The 18,219-nt window shown below is 39.6% G+C and overlaps 1 protein-coding gene across 1 annotated transcript in view; it reads left to right on the forward strand.

Moving 5' to 3' along the window:
- The window catches only part of LOC132102733 (glutamate receptor ionotropic, kainate 3-like), a 165,140-nt gene that overhangs the window by 85,695 nt on the left and 61,226 nt on the right, over positions 1-18,219 (forward strand). The window contains exons 2-4 of the mRNA XM_059507360.1: positions 13,889-14,062; positions 15,061-15,318; positions 16,683-16,864. Coding sequence (XP_059363343.1) covers positions 13,889-14,062; positions 15,061-15,318; positions 16,683-16,864 — 614 coding nt within the window. The remainder of the gene's footprint in view (positions 1-13,888; positions 14,063-15,060; positions 15,319-16,682; positions 16,865-18,219) is intronic.

Genomic DNA, 18,219 nt, shown 5'->3' on the forward strand with positions numbered 1-18,219 from the left:
ACTTCGCCTGAAAATAGATACGGGGGCATCTGGAAACACGCTTCCATTGCGTACATTCAAGCAGATGTATGGTGCATCTCCACAAAGCATGGAACATCTAAAATCAGCATCCAACGTAAAACTAACGTCAAAAACTGGTGATGTGATTCCCTGGTTTGGAACCATCAACATGCCATGCCAGCACAAAAAGTCCAGATGGATAAATGTAAAGTTTTATGTCATTGATGTACCTGGACCAGCCGTGGTTGGACTACCCACAAGTGAGCTCCTCAACCTTGTGACTGTAAATGTTGATGCGATGACTGAAAGAGAAAATAATGAACATGGAGAACGACAAACAAAAGTGAGTACCTATCAACACATAAAGGCATCAAAGAACTAAAAAAGCAATACCCAGACCAATTTGACAAAATTGGCAGTTTCAGTGGCACAGCAAAGCTCATCCTAAAGGAAAGGGCCAATCCATTCATCGACCCACCTTGCAAATGCAGTATCCACGTAAAGGACAAACTTCAAGATGAGTTGAATAGACTTGTCGACCAAGGAGTCCTGTGAAAAGTAGAAGAACACACAGATTGGTTTTCTAGTCTTGCCTTCAGCACTTAAAAAGATGGATCACTTCGAATCTGCTTAGATCCTCAGAAACTAAATACAAGCCTGAAGAGGTGCCCTCACAAAATTCCAACTGTAGAGGAACTAAACCCAAAATTTGCAAATGCAAAAGTGTTCAGCAAGCTAGACGCAAAAGCCGGATACTGGTCGATACATCTTGAAGAGGAGTCACAGATTCTAACCACGTTCCGCACTCCTTTTGGCAGATACTGCGGGAGACGCTTACCATTTGGTCTCAGTGTGTCCCAAGACCTTTTCCAAGCCAAAATGGACTAAATTCTTGAAGGTCTTCATGGTGTAATCAGCATAGCAGACGACGCTGCAGTTTGTGGAGTTGACGAGGAGGATCATGACAGGAATCTGAGGAAGCCTGATGGAAAGAGCTGTAGAAACAGGTCTGGTGTTTAACAGTGACAAGTGTATCATCAAACAGCAGAGCATATCTTTTTTTGGCAACCTGTACACAGACAAAGGCATCAGACCAGATCCAGCCAAAATCCACGACATACAAAAAATGCCAACGCCACAAAACAAAGATCACCTTCATCGATTCATGGGCATGCTCAACTACCTGTCACTCTACATACCAAAGTTTGTTGATAAAGCCCACAATCTGAGAGGATTGTTGAAAAGTGACCGTGGCTGTGGGACACTGATTATCAGAAATTCTTTGATGACTTAAATGCAACAGTGACTATTGATGCTTGCTTAGAAAGTACTATAATCCAGCAGCCACCCTAACACTGGAGGTAGATGCGTCACAGAAAGGCATTGGTGTAGCACTGGTGCAAGACAACAAGCCCATTGCTTTTGGTTCAAAGACACTAACTGAATGTCAATCAAGATACAGCAACATTGAAAGAGAAATGCTTGCTATTGTGTATGGTATGCAGCGATATCACAGATACTTGTATGGCAAATCATTCGTCGTAGTAACGGACCACAAACCTCTCGTCACCATATGCACAAAGCCTCTTCATGCTGCTCCTCCCAGGTTACAACGCATGTTGATCAAAACACAGGGATACAACTACAGCACTGTGTATAGTCCTGGATGCCAAATGATTTTAGCTGACACTCTCAGCCGCCTGCCAAACCCTGAAAACAATGAAGACATTGAACTCGATGAACGAATTGATGGGCTGGATACCGAATTTGAAGACCCTGAGCATCATACTGCTGCAATTGTAAACTTCTCACCAAACAAACAGGAGAGTCTTAGAACGGAGACTGCAAAAGACCCCAAGCTCAGTGCGCTAAAAGAAATCATCCATCAGGGATGGCCAGACAGAATTCAAGACTTGCCAAAAGACCTACGCAGCTATTGGCCTTTTCGAGATGAACTCGCCATAGAAGCTGGAGTTGTATTTAAGGGCAGACAAGTGCTTATTCCAGAATCAACTCCATGCAGCCCATTAAGGTATCGAAAAAACACGCAGGTTGGCTAGAGAAAGTGTATATTGGACAAAGATAAACACAGACATTGAAAAAATGTGCAGATCTTGCAGTACCTGTGCAGAACACCAAGATGCACTACCAAAAGAACCTCTCATTCCACACAAAACTCCCACAAATTCATGGCAATACCTGGCATCAGATCTGTTCGAGATACATGGCCATCACTACCTACTTACCGTGGACAGATATTCTAAGTATCCATTAGTTGATGAAATGCCCATACCAGTAAGTAGCCATGCAGTTGCACAAAAAATGCAATGTTACATGTCTTTATTTGGTCGACCAGATGAAATAACGACAGATAACGGACCGCAGTACACGGGACAACCTTTCAGGAAATTCGGAACTGATTGGGGAATAGAACATATCACAAGTTCACCACACTATCCAAAAAGCAATGGATTTATTGAAAGACATGTGAGACACATCAAATCCATCATCAAAAAAACAATACAACACAAAGGAGATGTACAAGTGGCTCTGATGCAGGTGTGAGCGACACCCATTAATGGTGATTTACCATCCCCCGCAGAATTACTCCTCGGCAGACCAATCACCACACTTCTACCAAGTCATGCAGATCCAGGTAAACTGGAACACAGACAGCACCTGGAAAAAAGGATTACAAGGATGAAAACACACCATGACCAATGTAGTGTTAGGGACTTAACACCATTGTTTCGTGGACAGAGTGTTAGAGTGCTAGACAAGGAGAGGAAAACATGGCACCCAGGAACTATTGTGGAAAGATGCAAGGAGCCGAGAAGTTACCTGATCCAAACACCAAATGGAAACACAGTCCGACGAACTAGGAGCCAACTCCGTGAAATGTATGTAACACACACACGGAAAATCCAGAAAAAAGTACAGTTTGCTGAAACACCCCAAAAAGATGAGGTTGAACAAAGCCACAAGAATCCAGTGGAGAGCAAAATCACACAACCTCTTGATACAAAAACAGACAATACAGGTACTGAGACAAGACCAACATGCACAAGGTCTGGATGGGTCATTATCAAGCCAGCCCAATACAAAGACTTTGTGTAAAGCTGAAATAATAGTCAAACAGTAAAAAGAATACCAAATACGGACTAAATGTGTATTTTTCACGCGTAGTCATCAAGTAGATTGTTATAGTTCATTATAGTTCTAAAGTGCAACCTATTGAAAAAAAGAGCAATATTTTTGTTTGTATTGGTTATCTGAGGTGTTTACACACTTATGTTAAACAGGGGGGATGTTGTGATATGTAATACGTATATACGTGTGTAATACGTGTGTACGTGTATACGTGAGCCGGAAGTGTATGTTATATTGAACATGTGAATCCTTAGTAAAGATGTTCTGATCCATCTCTGATTCTGTAGAGTAATACTTCAAGCGCATGCACAAATCTTCTCACTGCGCGTGCGAGCTCACGTCCTCTGGCTCTTAAATGTTTAAACTGACAAAGCTTTAATGAGTTTAGTTTAAACACATATTAACGTGTGCTGTTCAGGTCTCATCTGTGCGCATGCGCTTTCAGCACCTGGATGATGACAGAATAAATGACTGCTCATATTCCAGCATAAGTCATTCAAATTGATCAAGAGTGAATGGTTTGTCCAGGTTTTTTTTTTTTGTTGTTGTTGTAATGTCTGGGAATCCAGAATGCGCATCCATCAACAGAAACATATATTAACTACTATTTATAGCAAACCATATTACAGATGCTTTGGATTTAAGTTGAACCGCGGTCCCAGCGCTTACCGAACCGTGTGTGGTGAACCGAACGGTACAGGTTTTTTTCAGCGAACCATGCCACCCCTAATATACACTCACCTAAAGGATTACTAGGAACACCATACTAATACTGTGTTTGACCACCTTTCGTCTTCATAACTGCCTTAATTCTACATGGCATTGATTCAACAAGGTGCTGAAAGCATTCTTTAGAAATGTTGGCCCATATTGATAGGATAGCATCTCGCAGTTGATGGAGATTTGTGGGATGCACATCCAGGGCATGAAGCTCTCGTTCCACCACATCCCAAAGATGCTCTATTGGGTTGAGATCTGGTGACTGTTGGGGCCATTTTAGTACAGTGAACTCATTGTCATGTTCAAGAAACCAATTTGAAATGATTCAAGCTTTGTGACATGGTGCATTATCCTGCTGGAAGTAGCCATCAGAAGATGAGTACATGGTGGTCATAAAGGGATGGACATGGTCAGAAACAATGCTCAGCTAGGCCCTGGCATTTAAACGATGCCCAATTGGCACTAAGGGGCCTAAAGTGTGCCAAGAAAACATATTCCACACCATTACACCACCACCACCAGCCTGCACAGTGGTAACAAGGCATGATGGATCCATGTTCTCATTCTGTTTACGCCTAATTCTGAGTCTACCATCTGAATGTCTCAACAGAAATCGAGACTCATCAGACCAGGCAACATTTTTCTAGTCTTCATCGGTCCAATTTTGGTGAGCTCATGCAAATTGTATCCTCTTTTTCCTATTTGTAGTGGAGATGAGTGGTACCCGGTGGAGTCTTCTGCTGTTGTAGCCCATCCGCCTCAAGGTTGTGCATGTTGTGGCTTCACAAATGCTTTGCTGCATACCTTGGTTGTAACGAGTGGTTTTTTCAGTCAAAGTTGCTCTTCTATCAGCTTGAATCAGTCGGCCCATTCCCCTCTGACCTCTAGCATCAACAAGGCATTTTCACCCACAGGACTTCCGCATACTGGATGTTTTTCCCTTTTCACATCATTCTTTGTAAACCCTAGAAATGGTTGTGCGTGAAAATCCCAGTAACTGAGCAGATTGTGAAATACTCAGACCGGCCCGTCTGCCACCAACAACCATGCCACGCTCAAAATTGCTTAAATCACCTTTCTTTCCCATTCTGACATTCAGTTTGGAGTTCAGGAGATTGTCTTGACCAGGACCATGCATAGAAAGAAACTGCCATGTGATTGGTTGATTAGATAATTGCATTAATGAGAAATTGAACAGGTGTTCCTAATAATCCTTTAGGTGAGTGAGTGTGTATATATATATATATATATATATATATATACAGTACAGACCAAAAGTTTGGACACACCTTCTCATTCAAAGAGTTTTCTTTATTTTCATGACTATGAAAATTGTAGATTCACACTGAAGGCATCAAAACTATGAATTAACACATGTGGAATTATATATGAAATTATATACATAACAAAAAAGTGTGAAAAAACTGAAAATATGTCAAATTCTAGGTTCTTAAAAGTAGCCACCTTTTGCTTTGATTACTGCTTTGCACACTCTTGGCATTCTCTTGATGAGCTTCAAGAGGTAGTCACCTGAAATGGTCTTCCAACAGTCTTGAAGGAGTTCCCCGACAGATGCTTAGCACTTGTTGGCCCTTTTGCCTTCAGTCTGCGGTCCAGCTCACCCCTAAACCATCTCGATTGGGTTCAGGTCCGGTGACTGTGGAGGCCAGGTCATCTGGCGCAGCACCCCATCACTCTCCTTCGTGGTCAAATAGCCCTTGATGCCTTCAGTGTGACTCTACAATTTTCATAGTCATGAAAATAAAGAAAACTCTTTGAATCCACCCATAAGTAATAAAGTTTTTTATTTTTATTTTTTTATGAGGTACAAAAACAAAACAAAAAATAACAGTAATAATAATAATAATAATATATCCACAGAGTTTGGGATCATTAAGATTTGTAATGTGTTTTAAAGAAGTTTATCAAGGCTGCATTATTTGATCCGAAATACAGAAAAAAAAAGTTCTACTATAAAATATCATTACCATTTAAAATAATGGTTTTCTATTTTATACTTTAAAATATAATTTATTCCTGTGAAGCGCAGCTGAATTTTCAGCATCATTACTCCTGTCTTCAGTGTCACATGATCCTTCAGAAATCATTGCAATATGCTGATTAGATTAGTGCTTCCTCTTTTTATTTATTTATTTATTTTGGAAACTGTGGTAATTTTTTTTACCAATCAAGCATAACATTATGATGATCACTTACAGGTGAAGTGAATAACACCGATAATCTATTCATCACAGCCCCTGCTAGTGGGTGGGATATATTAGGCAGCAAGTGAAACCCCCCATAAGCACCAACAGAGGGCAAATGAGCATTAGAACTAGAACATGGAGTAATGGAAGAAGGTGGCCTGGTCTGATGAATCACGTGGATTGCTGGTTGCGTCTGTGTCACTTACCAGGGAAACACATGGCACCAGGATGCACTAAGGGAAGAAGTCAAGCCGACAGAGGCTGTGATGCTTTGGGCAATGTTCTACTGGGCAAACTTGGGTCCTGCCATCCATGCGGATGTTACTTTGACACAAACCACCTACCTAAGCATTGTTGCAGGCAATTGCAATTGTTCACCTTTTCATGGAAACAGTCTCAGTCCAATCGAGTATCTGTGGGATATGCTGAACAAACAAGTCCAATCCATGGAGGTCCCCCCTCGTAACCTACAGTACTTCAAGGATCTGCTGCTTACATCTTGGTTCCACATACCACAGCACACCTTCAGGGGTCTAGTGGAGTCCATGCCTCGACGGGTCAGAGATGTTTTGGCAGCAAAAGGGGCACCAACACACTATTAGAAAGGTGATCATAATGTTATGCCTGATTGTGTGTGTGTGTATATGTACTGTATACACACACACACACACACATATGTGTGTGTGTATATATATATATGTATATATATATATATATATATATATAGTCCGTTGTGATTGGCCGAATACCTCAAGCGTGAAATAGAAATGCAACATCCCTTACCATACTGTGATGCTGTGTACCGGCGCGACAAGACATAACCAATAAAACCCATTACAAACAAGGCATTTTAGTATCCAGTGGGGTCGTAATTACTGATTATAGTGACTTATACTGTCTTTTTACGTGCTGCATTGCATCACACCGCGTAAATGTAGACCATGTCTGCATTTGTGATCAGAGAAACAACAAACAACAAGCACTACTCTATGGTAAATGGACTGCATTTATATAGCGCTTTCAACAGACCACAAGGCCATCCAAGCGCTTTACAAGTTGCCTCACATTCACCCATTCACACACTCATTCATACACCGACACTCGGTCAGGTGGAGCCGGGGGTTGAACCACCAACCTTCCGGTTTGTAGACAACCTACATGAACCACTGAGCCACTGCCGCCCCCAGTGTACTCTACACTGCTCAAAACTTGCGTTTGAATCATCAGTGGCAAATTATTTAAATATAAAAACATACTTGCAGGCTGTGAGAACAGCTGGCATTGTTGGTCCAGGAAAGAGTCCTCCATAAAATGCATTACACACACATAAATATTTGGGTTGAACTGTTCTGGAAAAGTGTTGTAAACACAACTTAACCACTGATTTCTAGATGTGTCCAATTTTAGCTTTTGCAATGAAACACAGCGTCTCCATGACATGGCAGCAGCAACAATACTTCAGAGAGAATTAAAGTTATGCTTTTTTTCTTTGCTTGAACATTTGGGCGCCATTATGCACATTTTCCATCACAGTAATGTAGACATGTGGGGGCGTGTTTAAACAAGGTGTTTTAGGAGGGCGTGGACGAGTCTTAACTTTTCAATATAATATCTCTTTGGGTTTTGAGAACTTTAGGGATCTTATCTATGCATGAACAGCTTGTAAAACTCCAAAGAGAAAGGATAACTTGAAATTGCTTCAAATTACCCTTTTAAATTCACCAAGACCTGAGCATTCCTTTTTTTTCAGTGACACATGGTTTTCAAAGCAGTGACATGACTCAGACAGCTTCAGACCTTACCTAGATTCATAGTAACCCGATCCGTCCCCCTCACTGTCTCAATGAAAGGCTCTATAGATAAACAGAGGATTAATCAGGGTTTCAGCTACATTAGTCTAAGCAGTGGCAAACTTGCCCGCCGCTCCTTAAGCATGTACTAACCGATTTTTGAAACACACTTTTGACAGCAGTGTCTGACAAAGTCCCAAAACACACTTGTAGCCAATCAGCAGTAAGGGGGCGTGTCTTGTCAAGAGAGCGCTCAATTTGAGTGCACAGGATGCATATTACATTTACATTTAGTCATTTAGCAGATGTTTTTATTCAAAATTAGCATGTTAGCAGATCGATTGATTGCAGATTGCTTTGTTTCTTTTTGATAGGTGAGTAACGTTGATTTTGCTTTGTTTCACACAACTTATCCATGTTGGCTTTTGTTTGAAAATGCTTGTGCCTTCACTTGTTTTCGCGATCGCCATTGCCATGGTTGCGTGTTGGGTGAAGATTTTAAAATAGGGGCTCAATGCGCTGCAACTTCACAAAATGCATTCAAATATAAAAAGCACCAACAAATTAAGAAAACATCTTCGTGCTGCAAATACTCGCAACACAACGAAATACAAAAACAAGCTTCAAATGCTCACAACACAAACAAATACAGAAACGAGCTGCAAATACTCAACACAAACAAAATTACCCCAACCAAATTAAAATGGTTAAACTATGATTAGAGTAGTAAATCCATGGTTAATTTGTGCATGATTACAGTAACCATTTTTTGTTTGCTTTTTTATATAATAAATGTATTAATTCATTCATTAATTAATTTCAATAGTAAAACCACAGGCTATGGTTAGTTTTTGTAAGGTAAGTTGTAAAGGTTAGCAAGCTTACATAACCGTTCACAGTTACAGTAATTGTGTATTTAGTCAGCTTATTTAGGCTAATAATATCCACACAAAAAAAAGCAACAACAACAACAAAAATAAAGAATCATGTGATCAGGATGTTAAAATAAACAAAGATCTTTTCAGAGCAAACATTGATAAATTACGTTCGAGCTATATTTGTCACTTTACGGTTCCCTTAAATATTTCTGATGTGGTCTGTGTTTTTGCAGCACATTTCTTTATTTGTTTGTATTGTGAGTATTTGCAGCACGGTGTTGTCAAACTGATGAAGATGTTTTAATTTGCAGGTGGTTTTGTCATTTGCAGCACGTTTATCTCTCTCGGCCACCGTAGCAGGTCCTGTTGGGGTATGGGTGTGTTTGTTCTGATGCTAAAGAATCAGATCAGGGCAGAGACAGGCTGAAGCACAATACTAATCTAACCATTACTTTGTACCCACCTTCTCACTAAACGCTGTTCTGTTGTCAATAAACACATGACAATGGTCCTGCCACTGACGTTTATGTTCTCTGTGTGTGTATGTGCTATGACTCCTGACCCCAGGTTTCTTATATTCTAGATTCATTGCACACAAACTGAAAGTTTTTTTGTTTTAATTCTGATGGTTACCACTTGCAGTTTAGAAAAAAAAAACAATTAAGTATCTAAAAAAACTAGAATATTTTCAAAGATCAATCAAAAAAAAGATTTAGAAAACAGAAATGTTCAAAGATCTCCAAAGCAGGTTTAATTATGCACTCAATACTTGGTTGGGGCTTCAGTGTGGCGTGGCATGGAGGCGATCAGCCTGTGGCACTGCTTAGGCATTATTGAAGCCCAGGTTGCTTAGATAGCAGCCTTCAGCTCCTCTGCATTGTTTGTCAGATGTTACTTATCTTGCTCTTCACAATACCCCATAGATTCTCTGTAAGGTTCAGGTCAGGTGAGTTGGCTGGCCAATCAAGCACAGTAATATTATGGTCAGCAAACCACTTGGAAGTGGTTTTGGCACTGTGGGCAGGTGCTAAAGTCCTGCTGGAAAAGGAAATCGGCATCTTCTTAAAGCTTGTCAGCAGATGGAAGCATAAAGTGCTTGAAAATCTCCTGGTAGATGGCTGCATGGACTTTGGACTTGATAAAACACAATGGAGCAACACCAGCAGACGTCACGGCACCCCAAATCATCACTGACTTCAGAAACTTCACACTTGACTTTGGATTCTGTGCCTCTCCAGTCTTCCTCCGGACTCCAGACCTTGATTTCCAAATGAAATGCTAAATTTACTTTCATCTGAAAAGAGGACTGTGGAGAACTGAGCAAAAGTCCAGTTCTTTTTCTACTTAACCCAGGTGAAACGCTTCTGACTTTTTTCTGGTTCAGGAGTGGTTTGGCTCTAACCTGTAGCCGTTTTCCTGAAGACGACTGAGTGTGGTGACTCTTGATGTGATGACTCCAGCTTCAGTCAACTCCTTGTGAAGCTCTCCCAAGTTCTTGGATCGACTTTTCCTGACAATGTTACCAAGGCTTTGGTCATCCCTGTTGCTTGTGGACACAAGCGTTGCTTTGTGCACACTTTTTCCTTGCAGTCAACTTTCTATGAATATATTTTGATACAGCACTCTGTGAACAGCCCTTTCTGCAATGACCTTCTGTGGCTTTCCATCCTTGTGGAGGGTGTTGATGATCGTCTTCTGGATAACTGTTGCATGTTTTAAACTAGCCCAAGAGGTACCCAGTATTTATTTTCAAAATTAGTCAAACTCATCAAGCTCAAAAAGGAATATTCAAATATTTAAAAAAAAAAAAAAAAGTCAGTTTGTATGCAATGAATGTAGAATATAAGAAAGTTTGCTTTTTTTAATTAAAATACCTTTTCAATGATATTCAAATTTTTTGATATGACCTGTACTATCATCCATGACTGAGCTGGGGATTTTTTTTTTTTAGACTGAAAAAAAAAAGGACTGCTGGACAGCTTGGTCAGGTTAAAAAATCCTATTTGCACCCCTGATTAGGAGATTCATTCAGAAACACGATTTCACCACCAGCCCTGATGCAAATCATGTACTAAAATGCAGTGGGGGGAGCAAACGACTGACACAGTGGGGTGGCATCAGGCCTCGGAGAGGGTTTTATTAATAGAAAAATAACCAAAACAGGTATAACAATTGTCCAAAGGGGAAATTGTCAAAAATAAACAGGGGATCTGGTGTCCTCGTCGTGCTGCAGGCCAGGTAGTGTTCAGGAATGAAGGGTCCAGGTAAAGGGCAGAGTCCGGCGGCCGCACGTGCTCCCCTCTTTGGTCCGGGGTGGTGGCTTCTTCCAGCGGCAGCATCCTTCTCGTTGCCCTCGGTGCTTGAAAGGACTAGATGGCCTGGCATCCTGGCCTGACAGCCGTGTAACAGGTGCAGTCCTCACCCGGACCATGACTCCGGCAGCTCACGTCTCTGGTGGAGCCTCTACGTACCCTTTCTGGACCCACGAGGACACCAGCGTGCATGCACGGGGAAGAGACCAGTCTCCCGAGGAGAGGCACGCTCGGTATTTAAACAGCGGCTGTGATGAGGCTCCAATTACACCAGGTGTTCCCCAACACATGCTCACAGCCCTGGCTCTTCCAGCGCCCCTCCACTCTCACACACCCACTCCTGTTGGGAGCCTGGTGTAGGGCGGCGATTAAGAGATGGGATGACGATGATAAAATGGGGGTCAGGCTCGTCACAAAAGGTTTCTATAATTGTGTTGCTATTTACAGCCTTACTTTGCAATGCTTTAAAAACTAGTGCATTGTAAAGAGGTCTGTCTATTGGCTGCTGTATTAGTAAAGGTAGCAGCTGTAATGAGTAAAGTGAAAAAGTGAAGTGACATTCAGCCAAGTATGGTGACCCATACTCGGAATTTGTGCTCTGCATTTAACCCATCCAAAGTGCACACACACAGAGCAGTGAACACACACACACACTGTGAGCACACACCCGGAGCAGTGGGCAGCCATTTATGCTGTGGCGCCCGGGGAGCAGTTGGGGGTTTGATGCCTTGCTCAAGGGCACCTAAGTCGTGGTATTGAAGGTGGAGAGAGAACTGTACATGCACTCCCGCCACCCACAATTCCTGCCGACCCGGGACTCGAACCCACAACCTTTCGATTGGGAGTCCAACTCTCTAACCATTAGGCCACGACTTCCCCAAATGAGAAATGAGAAATGAGTAATGAGTAATGAGTACATGTTATCTCTACTAGGCTATAACCTAAGAGATTAATTAGGCCGCCTTTGTAAAGCTGTGTCAAAACAGGAAACGACTTAATCTAACAATTTAAACTGACTGATGTTAGAGAATAATGTGCAAGAAATCTCAGATCAAAAGCTCAGTTTACATTTAGCCCTTTAAAGAGCCCATTTAGCACAGAGCCGTACATCAGCATAACTATCCTGTGCCATTAGCTTGTATCTGTTTATCCATAGAGATTCTCCTGATCGGAAACAAAGCTTCTTCTCTGTTGTCTGATGGAGGAGTCACAAGCATGTTGCTTTATGGCTTGTATATCTGGAAACAACTGCATTCATTGTAAAGCTATTTGCCATGTTTTTTTTTTTTTCTCCTCACAGCAGCTGATCTCCCTTTTTATTAAATCTAATTTAGTGCTTCCGAGCAATGCACATTTTATCCTCTTAATAGTCAAATTACTATATACTCCAGCAATTACTTAATGTACTCTAATGAGATTTCCCCACAAAATGGCAGGATTCATTTGTTTTAATGCGTCGGGGCTCTTTCCAGGGAGTTTATGCATCATGTCCCTTCAGAAGTCAAGCAGTGCTGGAGTCATAAATAGTGTGCATGGCTCAGGGGATGCTGCGTTGCTCTCTGGATTGTCGGCCTGTGATCTCCCCTGCAGCCTCGTACTTGAGCTCTTCTCCTCTGGGAGAATAACAGCACTGTTCAGGCCGCTCTTGACCTGTGCTGAGGTCTGACTCAAGAATTCTTAAATATTCAAGTGTTCATCGATCTAGATGCTACAAACTCTAAAAGCAGAATTGCAAATATTGCAAAGGAATGCTAGAATAAAAAAGCCCAAGGGTTCTTCTGTGTTTGGCATGGTGTTTATCTCGTATGCTTATGTACTAAAAAAACTTTCCACGAATAGGGCTTGTGTCCCATTGCTGTTCTTTTTTAAAGCATTACACGGACTAATCCCGCTTGTATGCATTTATTTATTTATTGTTTGTTTTTGAAACTGTTATATGTGCTAGATTAATAATTGAGTAATGTGAAATAAGAGAGAGATGGCCTGGGAGGGGATCATTTGAACACAAAATATTATGTAACTATTAAATAACTATTTTGTTCACTATTTGTGGAAGGTACTAATAATATTTTAAATCCCAAACAGCATGAACCGATAATACGTGAAATTGAATTCTGTACAACCGAACAAACTTTGCCCTTCCAATATTTCTCTCTGCTCATATGTCTTTGCCTTCCAGACGTCAAATCGCTGATGTACTCTGGAAAGGTGCAGCAGGTCTAACAGTATAAATCCTCAAGGGCTGAAGATTGCTCAGCGTGCTCCAGATGTTATAATTTTATTGTTTTATAGGGTTCTATTGCACAGTAAAGTCAATAAACACAGAGTTTACTTCTCCAGCTCTTCTGCTGGTGGAATCTTGTCAGTAAAACGCATTTCTGAGCATCTCAGCACATTGTTATGAAATGAATTTGTTGAAGTGGCTTTAAACTTTTCAAACTTCTGTGCGAAAATTCTATCCAAAAGTTATAGGCCTGTGCATGAATCATTTTTTTTTATTTTTATCAGGGAATGAAAGATGACCCACAGGCCTTAAGGAGGGAAGGTACCTTTGATGAGGCCATTTACTTTTCTCTTTCTCTCTTTGACTCTGCTCATCTCCATTATGGCCTTGAACTTTAAAAGCCTGAGCTGAGACTCTTTTTCTGTTTAGCAGACGAATAGTGTTGCTTAAGTGAGCTAGCCGACAACTCTAAATGCAAAACACCTTCCGAGGTTTGGATGAGGTGCCAGGCTTTGTCTCTGGATTCAGCTTTGGTTCTTTTGACAGTGATTTTCTTGTTTGTTTGATTTATTTATTTTTGTTTGTTGTTGTTGTTTTTTTTTTGTAGGGGGGATTTTTGAACAAATGGATGGACCTGTGGCATTCGTCAGCTCCGAGGAACTGGCTTTTAAATTTGCTGTTAATAATATTAACAGAAACAGGACATTATTGCCCAACACAACGTTAACATACGACATTCAGAGGATTAATATCTATGATAGCTTTGAGGCCTCCAGGAAAGGTAAGTGATGTGAGAATGTAAAGCTTTGTGGCTTTAGAACATTTCACCCAAAAATGAAAATGTGCTGAAAATCATCCAAGATTAATTTAAGAAAAGTTTGTTAATCAGAACACCTTTAGAGAAATGTAGCATTGCATCACTTGCTCCCCAGCAGATCCTCTGCAGTGAATGGGTGCCATCAGAATGAGTGTCCAAAAACATGATTAAAAACATCACAATAATCCACGCCACTCCAGTCCATCAGTGAAATGAAATGCTGCAAGTTTGTAATAAGCAAATCCATTATTAAGGCATTTTAATTAGTCCATAATCCATGATAACACTTCTTCCAATATCAGAGTTCATCCCCTGTTGTGCTCTCACTTTAAAATACACTGATTGTTTTGTTTAAAACTCTTTTAGACGGTTTTTGCTGGTAAACAGTGCTTCATCTGTGCATATTTCTCTGCCGATTCAGTCATCAAATGTGATGACTTTCACTGCAGAAAGCAATATTATGAAAAAAAAAATATTATTTAAAAAAAAATATGAATTTGTTTTGACAAACATGCATTTTTTTCACTCCACAAGATGTTAACTGATGGATTGGAGTGGTGTGGATTACTTGTGGACTATTGTGATGCGTTTATCAGCTGTTTGGACTCTCATTCTGATGGCACCCATTCACTGCAGAGGATCCACTGGTGAACAAGTGATGGAATATTACATGATACATTTCTCCATATTTGTTCTGATGAAGAAACAAACTCATCTGTATCTTGTATAGCTTGAGGGTGAGTAAAATTTCAGCAATATATATACCTTTAAGCAAATGTATAACTCTTTTACCAGTAAGTAATGACTCGTATGAACTCTAAATGTATTTCTTAGGCCAAAACCCAGTTTAAAGACCTCTGAACACAAACAACATAAGAACATTAATATTGTGTAATGTACAAAGGAATATTCTGTATGCAGTAACATTTCTTACCACATGACCCACCGTCTGCTCTCGTCAGCGTGCGACCAGCTGTCTTTAGGTGTAGTTGCCATATTTGGGCCGTCTCACAGCTCCTCATCGAATGCTGTACAGTCTATCTGCAATGCCCTGGAGGTGCCACACATTCAAGTGCGATGGAAACACCACCCGATGGACAACAGGGATACATTTTATGCCAACCTGTACCCGGATTACTCTTCTCTCAGCTACGCTATCTTAGACCTGGTGCAGTTCCTCAAGTGGAAGACAGCCACTGTGGTTTACGATGACAGCACAGGTGAGATATAATGGCTTTATGTCAAGTGTGTCATTGTAAACTCTGTTATTTGATGAAGTCCTTGCAGCCAAAGTAGGACCGTCACCTTTAAGAGTGTATTTTTGACTCTGTACTTCAGTGATAAGAGGCAGAAGTCTCTTAATTTTCCTGTTGCTGTCAGTCTTCAGCATTCAATAGACTAGAAACAGTTTGCATCAAAGTAATTGAGCAATGCTGCTTCTGACAGGAACAAGAATAGAAAGCGAGTCATTTGGGATGCAAAATATGTGATTAAAAACATATTTATTATTCAAAATACAACCAAGATAACTGCATGTTAAACTGAATGTCTGCTTCATAGTATAAGTTTTCAGAGCCGTGGCACAGAAGGAAACATTTTGCGCTCAATTTTAGTAGCTCTGCTCACAAGGGACCCGTGTTCGAATCTGGCGAAGGTCATGTCCCAAATTTCCAAATCTTTCTTCATCCAAATTTTACATGGTTTCTAACTGGTCCAAGCTGTTATTTCTGGTCATTGACTGATCTAACTTGGCCTGGATCAGTTGGTCAACTCAATGGCAAGTACAAATGTCTAGAGATGTGGATCTCAAACTTTTTTTTAATTCCAGGTCTCTGATTTGTCAAAAAAAAAAAAAAAAAAATTCTTATGTAAGTTGATATGTATGGAAACCTATTTCACCACTGAAAAAAAAGATTTTTTTTCCACAGAATTGCAAGATATAAACTCACGATTGTGAGCTATAAAGTCACAATTGCAAAAAAGAAAAAAAAAAGTTCCGACTTTATATCTCAGAATGGCGAGTTTGTATCAGGCAATTATGAAAAAAAGTCAGAATTGTGAGAAAGTCGCAATTACCTTTTTTTTAACATTTTTTGTTCAATGGCAGAAACGGGCTTCCATAGATATATACCCCTGTTGAATGAATGAATGAATGAATATGTTACTTAACGACATTCTGTGACAGTCATAGATGTTGTTGTTATTATTTATTTATTTATTTATTTATATATATATATATATATATATAATTAATCTGTGAATTTAACATAAAATGTCCTGGCAGAAACCTACCAGCACCTTTTCCTAGAAAATTTTTTCCAAATTCCATAATGACCAAAATATTGGCGCAGTTACTGGACTAGCCAATATATTGGTTTTATATATATATATATATATATATATATATATATATATATATATATATATATATATATATAGGTGTCTAGTGATATCAGTATGGTATACCATTTTTTTCAAGGTGGTTGTGGTCATGTTCAAAAACCAGTTTGATCTCCCCAGGCTGGTTTGAGCTGGTACTGATATACTAAGTAATTGACTCTGGCCCTCAACTCTTCTTGTGCAGGTTTAATCAGACTACAGGAGTTAATTATGGCTCCATCCAGGTATAACATCAGGCTGAAGATCCGACAGCTCCCTCTGGACAGCACGGACACCAGACCTCTGCTCAAAGAGATGAAAAGGAGCAGAGAGTTTCGCATTATCTTTGACTGCAGCCACATAATGGCTGCCCAGATCCTCAAACAAGTGAGTTCATACCCTGTGAAAGTGATGCACACTGATATCATACAATCCAGTGATGCTCTCTCAGAATTCAAGCCTGTTTGAAGTTTTAGTTCAGGTCTAGAGAAACTGTATTAGATTTGGATCTGACTTTTAATATGAAATATGATATATATATATTGCTGGAGGCAGAATGGAGATGAAGCTACACATACATGTGAACATGTACAGTGGCCCCCAAAAGTGTGGATCTGGATGAGCTATTCCTTTCATTTCTTTAAATGTGTCAATGTAATAAAAACATAAAAAAAACATTAAGTAATTTTTCAAATGGCACCCTGATGAAGGCCTGTGTGGGCTGATATGCATAGGGTTTAAAACATGTAACACTCTAATAAAGGCTTTATAATGTTAAAATCCATGTGAGATTGGTTGCTGGCTTATGTGACAAAAAAAGCTGCTCAAAATGAAAACTACAGTAAAAGTATTTATTCACTTTGTGGTTGTTTGTACTGCTGTATCTCTAGCATCATTTGTTTGAAGATGCCATTTGCTTGGCTGTTTTTAGAGAGCCAAACATCAAAGGTTTGTTGGCACATAAAGAGTTTGTTAGTTTAGTTTTACATAGTTGAAGCTTATGGCAGCAGATAAAATCATATTGCAAAATGTTGCATATACTTCAGGTTTGACTCAAATGCTTAGGGTACACAGCCGAAATAATTATCTTTCATAGTGTGTTCATTAAGTGTACGATTATAAGTATAATTTATATTATAAAGTTATTATTGTGGGATAAAAAGTCACAATTATGAGATACTATATCATGATAAGATAAAAAAAGTTGAAACTATGAGATAGTAAGTCACAATTATGATATCAAAAATTCAAACTTATGAGATACTAAGTTAAAATGAGATGAGGTACCAAGTCATAATTATGGCAAAAATGTGAAATTATGGAAAGTTAAACATATTAAATACTAAGTTAATAGTATGGAATATTAAGTCATCATTATGAGATAAAATGAATAATTATGAAATAAGAAGTGAAAAATGTAAGATAAAAAAGGCACAATTAAGACATGCAGTTATTTTTTTGTCATATATTTTCACAATGACTTTATCTCTTAATTTAAACTTTTCGTTTTATGTCAAAATTTCAACTTCTTTATCTTAGAATTATTTTGTTTGTCACAATTATGATTTATCAAAGTATTTTTTCATGTTGTGCAAATGTACTTACAAAAATCGGGCTGCAAACACTTTACTGATTATGAAATTGATGCACTGTATGCATATCCTAGAGTGTGTAAAACCAAAATAAATATTTTAGCCTTTAGAGGACTGCCTTTAAACTAAACTGTGACAAATTTAAAGTCT

Source organism: Carassius carassius, chromosome 24 (genome assembly GCF_963082965.1).
Source record: "Carassius carassius chromosome 24, fCarCar2.1, whole genome shotgun sequence".
Classification (NCBI taxonomy): Eukaryota; Metazoa; Chordata; class Actinopteri; order Cypriniformes; family Cyprinidae; genus Carassius; species Carassius carassius.